Genomic DNA, 15382 nt, shown 5'->3' with positions numbered 1-15382 from the left:
AAAAGCACTTCCTTTTAAACAGATCCCCTTCCATCCTCTGACCTCATAAAATAAGCTACAGTACTTTTTAGTTTTGGGTTTTTTTTTTCTGCAGCGCATTCTTGTCAGTTCAGACTTCTTTGAGCTGCTTAGCAATCGCTTTTGTTCGAGTCTTTCTTTACATGTGTTCATGTGCAAATGGGACAAAGACAGCAAAAATGGTGACAAGATGTCTGGTAATAATATATCCATGGAATCTATTGAAAAAAAAAAAAGAATTGCAATTTTTATTTGTATTCATGTACAGTATGAACTACAATCTCATGTATCAATAATTGAACATCATCCTCAGGGAAATTAGTTGGACTCCTTACAAGCACAGTCTCTTGTTATTTTTTTCTTTTTTCTTTTTTCTTTTTTGTCATTTTTTTAAACAATCGAAGCACATGTAAAATTATGATCTGATTTTTTTTTCTTTTTTGCAATGTGTTTTTGAAAATATTTTTTTTTCCTTTTGTAGAAATTTAACCGTGTGATGAATACTCTCTCTGAAAATGAGAGAGAATGTCCCCAACATATAAGTATCCCTCCCCATACATGGACAGTTGGCAGAATAACACACAAGAATTGGAATCACCTTGGCTAACGATTTTGCACAAAAATCAAGCTCACTCTGCTGGTATTTCAAGTCCAACATTCTGCATTCAGTCCTAAATCCATTCTGGCTTTCAAGGATCTTCAATCTTACACTGTCCAACTAAAGTAAATACCAATACAGAGACATTCCATTCATTCTGAATAACTCACAACCCTCGACCCAAGTATATATATAAAAAAAAATCTGAACCTTGTTTTTTTCACTGTAGCCAGCGTCAACATTGAATCATTAAGCCACCAAAAGCGTTGAAAAGGAATTGAGCACTGAAAAAAAATGAAACAGTGGAAAGGGAAAGAATGGTTCACTCACTGGCATTACCAATCAATAAATTCCAACCCTGACGGGGAACAAGTTACTGATTCTCTCTCATAACCAAGTCTTTAAATGCATATTTTCCGTCATGTTTGTTATTCGCCATCTAACTGCTATTGTAGAAAACAAAAGAATTCATTTAGAGAGAGCGAGAGCGGGAGAGGTTTCTGAATATTCAGCACTCCGTTCCCCTCATACTTCTAGCAGACCTCACAGAGATGAAAGCTAAAAAGGCAAGCGGAACTGCCTGGACAGCTATATTGTCAACTGTTTTTTTTTTTTTTTTGGTTACATCATGTGACGATTTACACTAAATAACTCAAACGCAGAGACATCATGTGTGGGTCATATCCCGTCCAGAGCCATCTGTAAATATAAGACTACGTTTCATTTTGCCAGTTTTGTCGATGATTAGATGTATTTGTGAAGTGGCCAGTGGGACACATTAAAATATGCTTGTTGCACAGACACCAAAGCGAAAGGCATATCTACCTCCTCTTACTTTCTGTACAAGGTCACTGTTTCCATGGCGACAGGCTGATGGCTAGTTTTTCCTCCTTATTTCTTATCTATTTTTTCACTCCTCTCTCTTCATATCTGCAATATCTCTGTTTGAAGACCCCTCGTGACCATTATAGGTCTGACTCCCTCTACCCAACTGCTGTTCTTCACTTTTCAATTCTACCTTCCCCTTTCCTTAAGCCTTCTCCGTTGAAAGACTAAATGAAAAAACGGAGCGTAAACAGACTACAGGAGAGACAATGTTTTGATGGTCTATAAATGATGCATCATCAAAGAGAGTGTGTGTGTTTGTTTTCCTCGAAGAAAAAAAGCCGAGTGGGGGTCGCTTCAATATCAAAGGCCTCTACCCCCTGTTAGATGTTGGGTAAAGGGAAAGTGAAAAAGTCTCGTGCTGTTTCCTTATCAGCTTTCCTCTGTTAGCCTGCAAATGAACTGCTGATACAGATTAATGAGCTATAACCCATCTTCCCTTATTTTGTTGCAGGTTCCTAGCTGCTTCACTGACTATGTTAGCTCCGTCTGCTTTAGTCTGACAGGGTCACACTACATTACAAAGCAGCCTCATTTGCCTCTTTATCTGTTCTAACAGATGGACTATCAGCGCCTGAGCTTGTGTGACCCTGGGGTGATGGCAAGGTAATGCGACACTGAGTGGACGTAGATCATTACTGGGTTAACAGGGAGGCTACAGACCACAGCCTTATGCTTCCCGTCATTTTCCTAAGCAATATTCTGCCATCGTGCGGCACATGCCGGTAGATAAAGCGAGACAAATGAGACATGGCGAGGGGTGAGGAACGTGCCCGAGCTACGCGACAGCAAGACAAAGAAGCAAGAGGACATGGAGGAGAAGAAAGTGAGGAGAAAGAAGACAGAGGGTAAAACGGCAACATGGAGAATTCATGGGGGTATGAAGAGGGAGGGGGAGGTGAAGGCGGGAAAAAAAGACAGTCAAGGTAAAGCGTCAAGAGTGTAAAGAAAAAGTAGGAGGAGGAGTGGGAGCAAGACCTTAATCTTAATTAAAGTGAAGGATATATGGCTGTTGTTTAGAAGCCACAGGGGAAATGCACATTTACTCATTTGGCAGCTTTGCTCCTCAGGCACGCTGGCTTCGCTGTGATATCATCCAGAGCCGTGCCATTAAAAGATCTAATTTTGTGTTGAGTGACAGCTAGAATAGCATGGCGAGGAAAAGAAAAAGTCATTTTATGTTTTCACGTTTCATAAACTTCCTTCAAATTGGAACTGGTGTGCTGCACTACTAAATAAATGCTTGTAAATACGGCATTGTCCTTCAATAAACCGTGTTATCAGATAAAATGTAAGTAGTGAATGAAGAGCATTGCATTAGAGTTTAAGGCCAATGGAAATAGTGAATGCTGCATTTGATACCTTTCAGTTTCCGTTTTAGCAAACCATTCTTTCCCTTGTGCGGTATTACACAGAGAGATAGAGAGAGAGAGAGAAATAAAGTGAGCTAAAAAGCTATCACAAATTGTTTTTCTTCATTTAGCCACTAGACATATTTTTAATAAATAATCTTTGTTTTTGTAAAGACACTTTTTAAAGTTTCATATGTCGTCCCTTTGCCAAATGCTGACTAATCGCCATAATTGACATCAACTCTGTGAAGTCAATGGCATTCAATTTCTTTTATCTTTGCGTTTTGGTCCATTGTACTCCAAGTGTGTAACGGCTGATGCTGGACATTTAGTCAAATTTAAAATCAGATTTGGGTCTCTTGTACATTGTCTTTTGAGCAAGCTTGAATCAGTAAAGGTTCCTGTGTGGCTGAGCTGTGTATGGTACTGAGCATAGGAGGATGGTGATAAGAGCTCTTGTAGGTGTTGTAGTGGTTGTAGTGCTCCAGAGGGGGCAGCGATAGGTGTCTCTCCATGGCAGCAACACCTGCCAGCTCTTCTTCAACGGTAATGACCTCCATGGAGGAGGCGGGGCCATCGGGATCCTGCTGGTTGTGTTGCTTCCTCATCTTGTAGAAAATAACCAGCAGAACAGCAGCCATGAGTGTGATGGCCACGAAGCAGCCAATGATAATCTTAGTGGTTTTCATCACCTCATCCAGGGATCCCTCTCCCTCCGGATCAAGAACTGGAATGGTGTAAGTCCGCTCTGTGGTCCTTGTGGAAACAGGAGTACCTTTTGTTGTTGAGGAAGACACCCAGCCAAATGGGGGAAGTGGTGTTTGGCTATCCTCCCCCATCATGTCAGTGGTCTCAACTGTGACTGTGGTAAAATAGGTCACCCCACTGCTGTCCAAAGAAGTGACATTAAGCACAGCGGAGGCAGAAATGTTGCCTGCTGTGTTGCTAACCATACAGGTGTAAGTCCCAGTGTCCTGCATTGTGACGCTAGTAAAGTTCAGCGTCCCATCATTGAGGACAGACAAACGCACTTTGTAGGCCCCGTGAGTCACCAGTGAGCCGTTTGGTGTGAGCCAGCTGATGGAGGTCACCGAGCTTGTACGACATTTAAGCTCTGCACCCATGCCTTCGGTCACATTCAAGTCACTGGGTGGCTCCACAATAACAGGGACATCACACTGAAAGTAGCTGTGGTCCAGTTCTCCAATGTAGCGACCTTTCAACGCTGAGGGAGTATGGCAACGTGCACAGCAGCTGGTATTGGCTGGTACAGTTTCCTTCAGCCACCAGCTGAGCCACAGAATATCACAGTTGCAATTCCAAGGATTGTGATGGAGGTGGACCCGCTCTAAGCGATGTAACGGTGTGAAGAGGTCATGGGGTAGAAATGTAAGATTGTTATGAGCCAGGTTGAGCTCTACCAGTGACTGAAGATCGTCAAAGGAATTCCTCTCAATAGTTTGAATCTGGGCATGCATCATCCACAGCTTCTGGAGGTTCACTAGCCCTGTAAATGAACTGGGCTTTATAACAGAAAGCTGGTTACCTGACATTTCTAGCTCTTCAAGCCTTACCAAAGGTAAGATATTGGGGATCTCTTTGAGATTGCACATTCCCAGGTTCAGGTAGCGGAGATTGCTCAGGTCCTTGAAAGCCCCGTCAGAAATATAGGAGAGACGTTTGAGCTCACCTAGATCCAGCCTTCGAAGCGAGGGGACCCGGTTGAAGGCATAAGATGGTATACTTTCGATGGGGTTGTTTCTTAGCCACAATTCTTTCAGCTTGGACAAGTACTCGAATGCTCCATTGGGGATTGTCGTGAGCCGATTATCAAAGAGCTCCAAGGTGTTGAGGCTGGCCAGCCCATTGAAGGCGCCAATTTCAATGCTGCGGATGTGGTTCTTGCTCAGTTGTAGGATCTCCAGATGGCGCAGATGTTTAAAACTGTCCACCTTGATTACCTGAATGAGGTTATCCTGGAGGTTCAGGTAGCGAGTGTTGGTAGAAATGCCATCTGGAACATCCCTTAGACTGCGGCGCGTGCATATGACTTTGCTGAACTGGTTACTGCATGAGCAGACGGAAGGACAGGTCTGAGCACGAACCAGCCCAGCCACCACCAGGATCTGAAGGGCCAAAAGCAGCACAAAGAGGGGGTTGGATAGTGCCCCCTTCAGCCTACGACCTCTCATTGTCTGGCGCTGGAGGGAAGAGATCATTGTGTTCAGCATTCATAGTTCATCCGCTGTTTGTGTTCTCTGTAACGAGAAGAAGCAAAAAAGAATAACATTAAGTACTAGGAAAAGTAGCCGGCAATACATTGCACATGTTGTTATCATGTATGAAGGCAAACCCAATATCTTTGTATATTTAGACTGTTTGGTCACATGAAATAAATGGCACAAAGGTGGAACTTCAAGCTCTGAGAAATTGTAATAGGCATTTGTTTTTCATTCTTTTTTGGCATTTGGACTGAATTGTTGAATAAATTTATACAGTACATTGTGCAGAGAATAATGAAACAACAAGATCAAGAATTCAAAGCCTAAATTAATTGTCAGTATTACTCATTTGTGTATTGAAACACAAGTATTTTTTTAGCTCCTTAACTCTGGACTGTCCCAGATTTTCAAGCTTCACAGAAGCCGACACATCTACACAGGAGACTGAAAATGGAAAATGAGAACTTAGTATCTGCATCCCATCAGAGCCCGACCTGCAAATTTCTTGTAAGCCCCCTTCTCATTGGCATCATAAGACAGAAATTATTTAATAGAATAAAAAGCCTTAGTCATAAAAATTTCAAAAGAAGTGCAATCCACTGGAGTCATTTTTTTTTTCAGTGGAAGACAAGTCAGTAACACCAAGGCATTATGCTCAGTGAATATGGCACGGCACTGTCAAACACACTATATGAACGACAGTTAAAATTACTTTCTGTCCAAAACACTACTAAAAAAAGGTATGTAAAAAAAATCTATTTCTTCTTGGTTAAAAATGTGCTATAGGTTATATGATACGCAGCAGGTTTCATTTAATTAAATTTTGTTTTTACTCCAAAGCTTGAAAATGATCTTTAAGTAAGGCTTTAAAAAAGTGTTACACAATTACTACTTTTTCCTCATTTAAAGCAGCGTTCCAGCCCTGTTTACATTTTATTATGATCCAATGTATGGCTCAAGAGTGTGAAGAGGTCTTATACTGTCATTAAATAACTATAGCAAAATTTCTTACATCCAAAATCAAATGACTAACAAGAAACTCGTTACTCTGCTATCTTTGATTAGATTAAATTGGATTATATTAATCCAGTCACCCAATAGATCTACTTTAAGAATATGCCTGAGCATGCTGAAGATAAAAATAGACCACAAGATTCATACACATACAGCACAGCACAGCCTGTACCTCCCACTTTTACACTGCAGTGTGGATATGATGTTATTGCAACTCTGCCCCCCAAAGATGGTACCCTACAATAAAGTTGTACATGCAGTATAACAAACCTACCCGACATGTGGAGAAAGTATAGGTTTGGCAACATTGTGTCAACCTCTGCTGTTAAGTGATACACACGTCATCCTTCACTGCACTTAATGGGTTCACCAACAGCAAAGCACTCTTGACTTTTGCAAAAAACATTAACCTTGCCTACTGGTTCCTTAGATTTAAGTATTCTCCTTGTCTCTTCCTGGCTCTTCCAAGTGAAGTTATCTGTTAATCATCTCTTTCCATCAACCCACGAGCAAGGAGAAACAAGTATATTATGACAGGTGTTTTCTAAACTGTAAAAAATTGTTAACTGAGGCGGAAATGTTCTCCGGTGAGGATGAGTGGCTGACTTAATCAGTAGCAATGAGTCTACATGTGGCTTGGTTTTGCACCAGCCAGTCTGTCATGATAGCTGTGATGTAGTGAGGCTGTGGAGAGACGTGCCTCTGCTGGGGAATCAGATCGAATAAGGCCTCCCACTGGCAGGAGCTCATTTTGTTCGGCTGGAATTACAACAACCCTGCACTGCCACCTAAGAGAAGAAAATGTCAGACATGGCAAACACACTAATACTGATTATTTGCTGTCAATAAAACATCACAGTTTGCACTTCCACTTGAATGCTTAAAGAAAAGAGCATGTCATTGCCACTCCTGGAGCAATTGTACTTTTCGGTCACATGCCTTATTCATAAAGCACTTGATCTAAAACCAGTTTTATCAGCACAGGATGTCTCATTCCATGAAGAGATGGGACATATATTGCATAAGGAAAGGAAAACGCTACCAACATCCTTCCTGCCTTTGTTGCTGCAACACTGCATGGATTAATTTCATCTAGGCTCGCTCAACATGTATTCAGACTCACTAAAAGCAGTGGCTGCTTACATCTAAAATCCTGCCAGCAACATAAAAACACACCCACCCTTACTTCTGCACCAGCCGCCACTGGCATTGTGTGTGACACCACAGTGATTTGCCAAATGCATTTGTTATAATGAGTTTGTTGGAAAAGTGCTAGGGTAACATATGTCTCAATCAAGGTGTACACAGCAAGGAGAGCATTTAAATTACAATGTCAGATGATTAGAGTCTGTCAGTGTTGCACACTTGAAACAACAACATTTTACTCTGACTAGGAAAATGTGTTATAGCGGACATTTCCACACGCTGGGGAAGCAAGCTTGGCACAGATGTCTAGACACTGAATGCTTTCCAGTCAAGAAATTTAGTACTACTTGGAAAAAATAATCTCTTTTGTAGTCTAAATTAGTGAATATGAGAATAAATATGTTAAAAGTTCTCAGCACAAATCAAACTGACGGGAATCTTTGAGGATGAAATGCAACAAGAAACGTTTCATTACGGATCATTTGCATTTGTTGGCAGCTGTTCCCCTCTGAGTTGTAAGGGGGAACTTTGAATTGTTGTGCACATTTGCATTTCCACTTTTCCACAAAAAAAAATTAAAAAATAAAAGCTCACATTCATTAAGCGCTGTGTCGATCTCATGTTTGTCTTAAGATCATCACACTGATTTCCCACAGCTGATTTCACTTTGTGTGTTATTTACACTTTCAGTTTTTCTTTATTAAATGTAATGGTACAATAACTAAAGCCAGCTGAAAGAACAATAAAAAAAACTGTCTTCTATATTATTGCATTATTAACTTACTGCATTAGGGAAGAGTGAGTCAAACCAAAAACGAAGTCACATTGTTCATTAGACAATTACTAATCAGCCATTTGCAGTTGATCTGGTCTATATGAAATTGATAGAGTGGATAAAATATGGAGTGATATGAAATGTGGCAAGTATCTCATTGTGCTGGATAAAAGACGCCCGTGGCCACGGACAGGGCTGTCTGATGAACTGAATATCATCTTCTTAATTCATTCAATGCATTAGTGATTCATTGTATTTGCATACGTTTGTTGCATCTCTTGCTTTTAACATCATTTGTGCTGCTGTGTAACCTCACAGGCCATCTGGGTCTTGGAAGACCTGAGCATAGACAATGTGCCTTAGACATGGACAAAACAAACAGTGTTTGAAAGTCTCAAACAGTTTGAAAGTGCCATATTATTAAAGTGTTACATTAGCATATGCTTTGTATACAACAACCTGCACCCCATAAGCAACATAACACACATCAGTATGCTAAACAAGGATGATATGGATTTAGAAATTCGGGGGGGTCATTCCACTGCAGGGCAATCTGCCACTGCATGTGACGAATAAACTTTGAACTTGAACTTGAAATTTACATTTTCATAAATATCTTCCACACATTCCAAGGACGAGTAATGATATATCTGTAAAATTTTACTGTTTAAAGTTTTCACCATTTGCACATACAGAAACATTTCTTTGATTTGCAAACCTTACTCAAACAGTGATCAAGAGTGGACTGTTAAAACTACAATGACAATACCTACTGTGACTGTTTTCTCTACATGTATATGAATTATTTGCAGAATTGTAATCTGTTATGATTTATGTTCTTTCTGCAAATTATCTAATAAATTAAACATGTCAAATTTTCTTCAGTAGTCATCCAAAATATTTTGAGTGACAACTGATTAATGAATACTTTGATCATTTAAAACAATACTAACATCTAAAACAAGCTGACCGCAGAACATTTGGGTCTGGACAATGTTCTTTACTTTCTAACATGTCATAAATAAAACTGTGAACTGAAAAAAGTGATATTTAGCTTAAATAATAATTAAAACAATGACCCATTTGATAAATGACTGGAATACAGTGTGAAATGTGTGCTAATATCCAGTGAGGCATCCAGTGTTGTGCCTGAAGTGTTCTTATGCTGATCAGACATAAACATTAGTAGCCTATACGTATATGTAAACATCCTGAAAATAATTACTTGTTATGTTGAGTTAGTAATTAGATTTTTGCAAGCGTGACTGTGTTTGTGCCACTACATATTGTCAGTAGGAAGACTACTAGACTTTTAAATCCAACATAATAAAACATTTCTCTCTTTGCTGCAGTGCGTGTGCACGCTGGCATGCATTTTTTGTCCCAGAGGGTATAAGGAGGGGAGGAGGGGGGGCAGCTTTAAAATCTGGCACTGAAGGCCATCATAACCAGCGGCCATCACTGACATGCAGACTGGAAGTGCTTCACTCTCCAGTTTTCGCTTAACCTGAAAGAAAGGCAATTCGCCTTCCTCCATTTTGGCCTCGGTGCTCTCAGTGCTGGTGTTAGGGAAATAAATCTACACATGCTGCCGGGTGCTGCTGACTTATCAGTCATATGCTGTTCTTACAAGAGGAACGGAAATGACGGCTGGTTGTGTCTCAGCACTGAAAGAGAAATGTTTTCTTGAACATTTTTCACTCTATTGGTTTGATCCAATATGTTTTTTGGTATAATTTCTAGCTTGCTTGATGTAGCGATTTTTAAACCTTGTATCTAGGATATGGCCTTGCTGAAGATGTTGCATGTATTGCTTAGCACCACATCTGTCACCCACCACCCTGGCTGGGTCAGTTGTTGACCAAGCAGCTCTTTGCTCTGACTTCCAATCCACTCCTCCCAATACAGTGAAGTCAGAGTCATGAAAACAGAAAGAGCACATTTTGATGTTGATTATTTCTTTACACCCTTTATTCTGGATTACCTTCAAGATCATGAGTAAAATGGCCAGAACAGAACAGGGCAGACACACATCTGAGTTAAGCAAAATGTAAATATATTTGGTGGAACGGGCAGGTGATGGAAGAAACATCCCGGAAAAAAAAACTGCACTCCATGACGATATGAAGCCACAAAATAACATTTTAAAGTAGGTTTGAGGTAATGTGTTTCTGATTGCATGGGATTCACATCATTCACATTGTGTTAGAAGCACATTTAGTTGCAGATTTGCTTTAGACATGAAAAAAAGTAGTAGTAGAAGGTTAAGCTTTGATTTTCTTCCTAGTCTTATGTGGAGATACGAGCACAGGGCGTTAGATGGAATGACTCTATGTAGCCATAGGGTAAAGGATGTTATGATGACTGCAGGAGCACTCTAGACTTATTAAAGTTAAATGTGTTCACACTGACCCCTTTTTCATCCTAAAGCAGCATTGATTGATTGGTTTTGGCCTCTATGGAGAAGAAAAATCAAAACAAGCTTGCAAACACATTGACTTAACACACAAAACCCGAGGAATCTATTAACCTATCCATCTACTGACGTTCAAGGTCACGAGGGCACTACAAATATAGTAATTCATTAACGCAGATACAAAGTTGTAGTACGACTGCATTTTATCATTAGTTTTATTTCTCTTTGGTTTTTTTGGTTCATTATCTGAAAGTGTTAAGATTTAGTTTAAGTCTTTATTTGTGTTAATTTTTATACTTTTTTATATATATTTTTCACAACCTGTTTTAGTCAACAATAATAACCACAATTATAATAATCCACAATGTTGTTGTACATGTACAGTAACAATAAAGGGCTTTTTTTATTCTATTCTATTCTATTCTATTCTATTCTATTCTATTCTACCCTTGCATAAATGTCACCAGTGTTTTGGTGAATGTAGGTAAAATCTAATCTATAACCATCTAAGCAAGCTTTGATTGCTCCGTGCACAAAATGGAAACGGACAACAATCTCAGTCTCACGAGAGCAAAGGTGGTACAGTTGACCCTCTGACCCAAAGCTTAACCTCTGCCATCCCTTCAGGGGGAGCGGTGCTCCCAGATGGCATCATATTATTGAAAATCATCACGTATTTTTATGACCAGGCTCATTTTCTCCAGTCTGTGATAGAAGAGATTAAATTAAAAGAAAGGCAGAATTGAAACCAATCAAACTGCCATCTGGAATTATAGTTAGACAGACAATCACTGTGGGGACAGAAACATATAGGGACACTTTCCTTTGCCATCAGGCAATGTGTGGTGATATTATTTCTGAAAACAGAACAAAAGAAAATTCTAATTAATCTGTTGTTTCTTGTGAGGAATGTGATAACAGTTATCAGGAAACCAGCCCTTTTTTTCCTATAGACTGATGATTGGTGTATGAGTTCTGGTCTGTCCACAATTTGTTTGCATTAGCATAATTCACTTTGCAACTGCAGTTCTGAAAGTGCCGTAAAATAACTGATATGATGAGATTTTGTATCGCGTGTCAAATTGACCTGTTATAAAAACAAGAAAACACAAACATTAAAATCTGTCAAAAATGTTTTTAAAATTAAAAATGACTAAACTCCCTGAACTCAGTCACACAGTTCTATACTCAATTTTGAGACGGTACACTGGGCTCCTCTGAGTACTCAGAAATTAATCAAGTATAACATGCAACCATTAAAACAAATTTTTCTGTTCAGGAATGCAAGTAAATAACTGTAATTAAGCATCTTAATAATAATAATTATATATATATGTATATATATGCGGTATAAACTTAAAACTGGGTGGTGGTCTAATAAATTTGTTACGTGTTGTATAAGAGGAGTTTTGAAATGTAAATCCTCTGTGTATCAAAGTTACACAAAGATTTAAGATAAAAAATTAAAAGTCTTGCAGCTCATTAGCTCATTCACAGCAATAATCATAAATAGGGATGGGTATCGAAAACCGGTTCTTGTTGAGAACCGGTTCCCACTGTTTCAATTCCTTGGAATCATTTGCCACTTTTAAAAACGATTCCCTTATCGATTCCAGTCGCCCCGAATGACGTCATCACGTTGAGTAGCGTCTTTTACCCAGTAGGAAACACGGCGCCTGAGCGGCACAAACGCTCAAAAGTTTGGTTACACTTTATGAGAAAGGATGACAACAGGGCAACGTGCAATACTTGCAAAGTAGAGATTTCATCAAAGGGAGGAAACACTACGAATATGCAAAAGCATTTGCTCAAAAAACACGCGATTGCTTTCAACGAATGTCGTGTTTTTGATCCGCTCCGGACTAGCGAAGCTCAACCCAGCAGCAGCGGTAGCGTTTCCACATCCTCTCCCGTTAATACTGCAGGTAACTAATCAATTAGCATTGCATATTATGTTAGCGCGATTTACCTTATTACAAAACCTGCTATTACTGTGCGTTGCATTTAGATAACCATGATGAGAGAGACAGAGTCTGGCTGGCTCAGATGCTGGCAGTTCTCGCTGCAGTCTACCGGTAGCGTCTCCTTTCAGGCCAGGATAGACGAATGTCACCCAGCAGTGTCTAAGTTTGTGGTCAAAGGCTTGCACCCATTTGCCGCAGCAGATGCCCCCGATTTCACTTTGGTAAGTGAATGTGTTTAATTGTAGGCAGGGACATTACTGGATATTCTTGTGTAATTGCTACAGAATAATTTATGTTAAACTTTGTTATTGCTACAGGAGAATATTTATTTTATTATTTTACATATACATTTTTTTTCCTGGGGACCCTGTGACACCCCATTGAAGAGCCGTAGGCTGTGAATCTCTTAAGATCTCACTGTTGGGTTTGTAAGGCCATGTTACTCCTAAATTTCTATCTTGTTCAAAGAGAAGATATAAAACACAGTTCTAAGCTAATTGACTTTAGTGTTCTCCTTTTTAAAAAAAATAATCGATAAGAGAATCGATAAGGAATCGAATCGTTAAACAGAATCGAAAATGGAATCGGAATCGTTAAAATCTTATCAATACCCATCCCTAATCATAAACATTATTCTAAGCATATGTTAATAATACATGTTTCTAAACAAGAAACAGAAGAAATAGAAATTCTGCATTCATCCAGTTCTCAAAAGCAGCAGGAAGAATTTCACGGTCTGATCCAGGATCACAGACACACATATTTCAGGATGTCAGTGGGGCAGTTTGAACTTGATGGCAGAGTTGGGACCGCATCTAAAGAGGTAGAGAAATTATTTCAGAGACCCAAATGACCCAGAGCAATATCTAGCTGTGAGTCTGAGGTATTTGTGTCTTCAGTAATGGTGCGTGTTTTGAGCTAAGCGCGCACTTGTTGCCAAATGCAGTGGTATGATTGGTTATATGAGTTTATTTGGAACTGACAAATCCAGCTTGGGCCGAAAAAAATAAATGGCGCAAATTGGTCCAGTGAAATCAGTCAGAGTGAATGACTGCATTAAGAACAGTCCGCGTCCAGTGTCTAAAGGCCTTAAGAAAGATTGCTTCTGTGACTGTTGTTAACTGCAGCAGTTATTCATGTAACCACAATGCCTGTTGTGGTTGTTAAACAGTGTCCTGTTATATAGAGTTTTGTATGTGCCTTTCACATCGACTACAGGAGGTATGACAGGGTTTTAGAACTGAAAACAAGTATAAGCCACAGTGGTATTTTTAATTGACATCGGTCCATATGATGATGATAGGACTCCATTATGTCAATAAATGTTATTCAGTGGGCTCACATAACTAACTATACTAACTCAACTAAATAAATGTATACAAAGTAACAAAATGGTAAATGGCCTGTGTTTGTATAGCGCTTTACTTAGTCCCTATGGACCCCAAAGCACTTTACACTACATTCAGTCATCCACCCATTCACACACTGGTGATGGCAAGCTACATTGTAGCCACAGCTTCCCTGGGGCGCACTGACAGAGGAGAGGCTGCCGGACACTGGCGCCACCGGGCCCTCTGACCACCACCAGTAGGCAACGGGTGAAGTGTCTTGCCCAAGGACACAACGACCGAGACTGTCGGAGGCAGGGCTCGAACTGGCAACCTTCCGATTACAAGACGAACTGCCAACTCTTGAGCCACAATCAGTTCAAAAACATGAACCTTGGTTGGGTCACGGCTCTGTCCCTGTCCCTTCTGCAGAAAGGGACAGTTTCAGGTAAGTAGAGGAAGATTGCTAACATGTGCCAAGCAAGAGGGTAAAGAAACACCTTTCAAGTGATAATTCAATCCCTATTCACGTATTACCTTATGCTGCCTCCATTATAATAATTACATGAGCTAAATAATCTGCAGGGACCTCCATGTTCAAATGCACTCTGCCAAGGCTCTGTCTGGTCTCTGCAAAGGGCTTAAGACAGGATGCCCTAGGTGGCAGACTGACTGAATATGAGGGCGCTCTTAGTATTCGTGTCACTTGTCTAACCCACCAATCTGCTCCCATGACTGCGCTTCTAAAGAGAGATCTGCAGGACTGGCCAACTGTAGGTGGAAGGGCATCGGGGCAGAGTCGGGGATGATTAAACTAAATGAAAACATGGCACAGTGCAGTATGTTAGTATGACTCAAGCAGTGGTGTCAGTCTTGATACTTGGTTGCACACATATGGATTAACATTCTCACTGGAAAAAAATAGATTTGGTAACCAGAAAACTGTGAAGAAGCAGATTCTCTCCACATGCTGTGCATAAAGGAAGGTAGCAGTCTGTGCTAGGTTGGCTGACTACACACAGCCAGCATTGGTGACTGAATAAGGATCTGCACAAACCTCATATATTCCTTTATTAGTACAGTATGACATAAGATTTCTTTGTGTGAGCAGTGATGTAGTAAGGAGAGAAGTTGTGCTACCAGCAAAAGAATACAGAATGATTTTGTTTCTTCATTTAAAAGAGGAACCATTAAAAAGGTTTCACATTACAGTGATGCTCTTGTTACACTGTATGCATTTCCAAATGTTTTAAGTGAACGCAATTTCTTTTAGGTTTGTAGGCTCAAGGCAGAGGGCCAGGAAACTGTGTTTTAATTATGTAACGCTGTAAAGTGCGAATATTCACAGACATGGATAAAGTTTGCAATTTACCAGAATCCTTGAGATTTCTACCTCACAGTGGGAAATCACTAATATAGTGGTATTCTAATGCCTCTAAAATGCTGCCATTCATTGTTAGTATTGAGAAAGACAACAGTGTTGCATTAAAAATGACACAATAGCGATGTAGCTTCATTGGCCAGTCTTGGCAGGTTGCCACTCCCTCCAAAATGCAGAGTGCTTGAAGGGATTAGTTCACTGAAGTGTCTTCTGTTCAGTCACAGCTCTTTGCCAATGAATTCCGGCCATTCTAGTTTGCAAATTGACTGAATAGCAGAAGTTG

General features: G+C 40.0%; 1 protein-coding gene across 1 annotated transcript in view; it reads right to left on the bottom strand.

Moving 5' to 3' along the window:
* Positions 1–336: 336 nt before the first annotated feature.
* lrrc4cb (leucine rich repeat containing 4C-b) overlaps positions 337–15382 on the bottom strand; it is a 46806-nt gene continuing 31760 nt past the window's right edge. Inside the window, exon 3 of the mRNA XM_080884874.1 lies at positions 337–5111. Coding sequence (XP_080741000.1) covers positions 3198–5084 — 1887 coding nt within the window. The 5' untranslated portion in view covers positions 5085–5111 and the 3' untranslated portion in view covers positions 337–3197. The remainder of the gene's footprint in view (positions 5112–15382) is intronic.

The sequence above is a fragment of the Rhamphochromis sp. 'chilingali' genome (assembly GCF_963969265.1).
Source record: "Rhamphochromis sp. 'chilingali' genome assembly, chromosome: 6".
NCBI lineage: Eukaryota > Metazoa > Chordata > Actinopteri > Cichliformes > Cichlidae > Rhamphochromis > Rhamphochromis sp. 'chilingali'.
The sequence above is the reverse complement of the archived record's forward strand: the minus strand, read 5'-3'. Positions and strand labels throughout refer to the sequence as shown.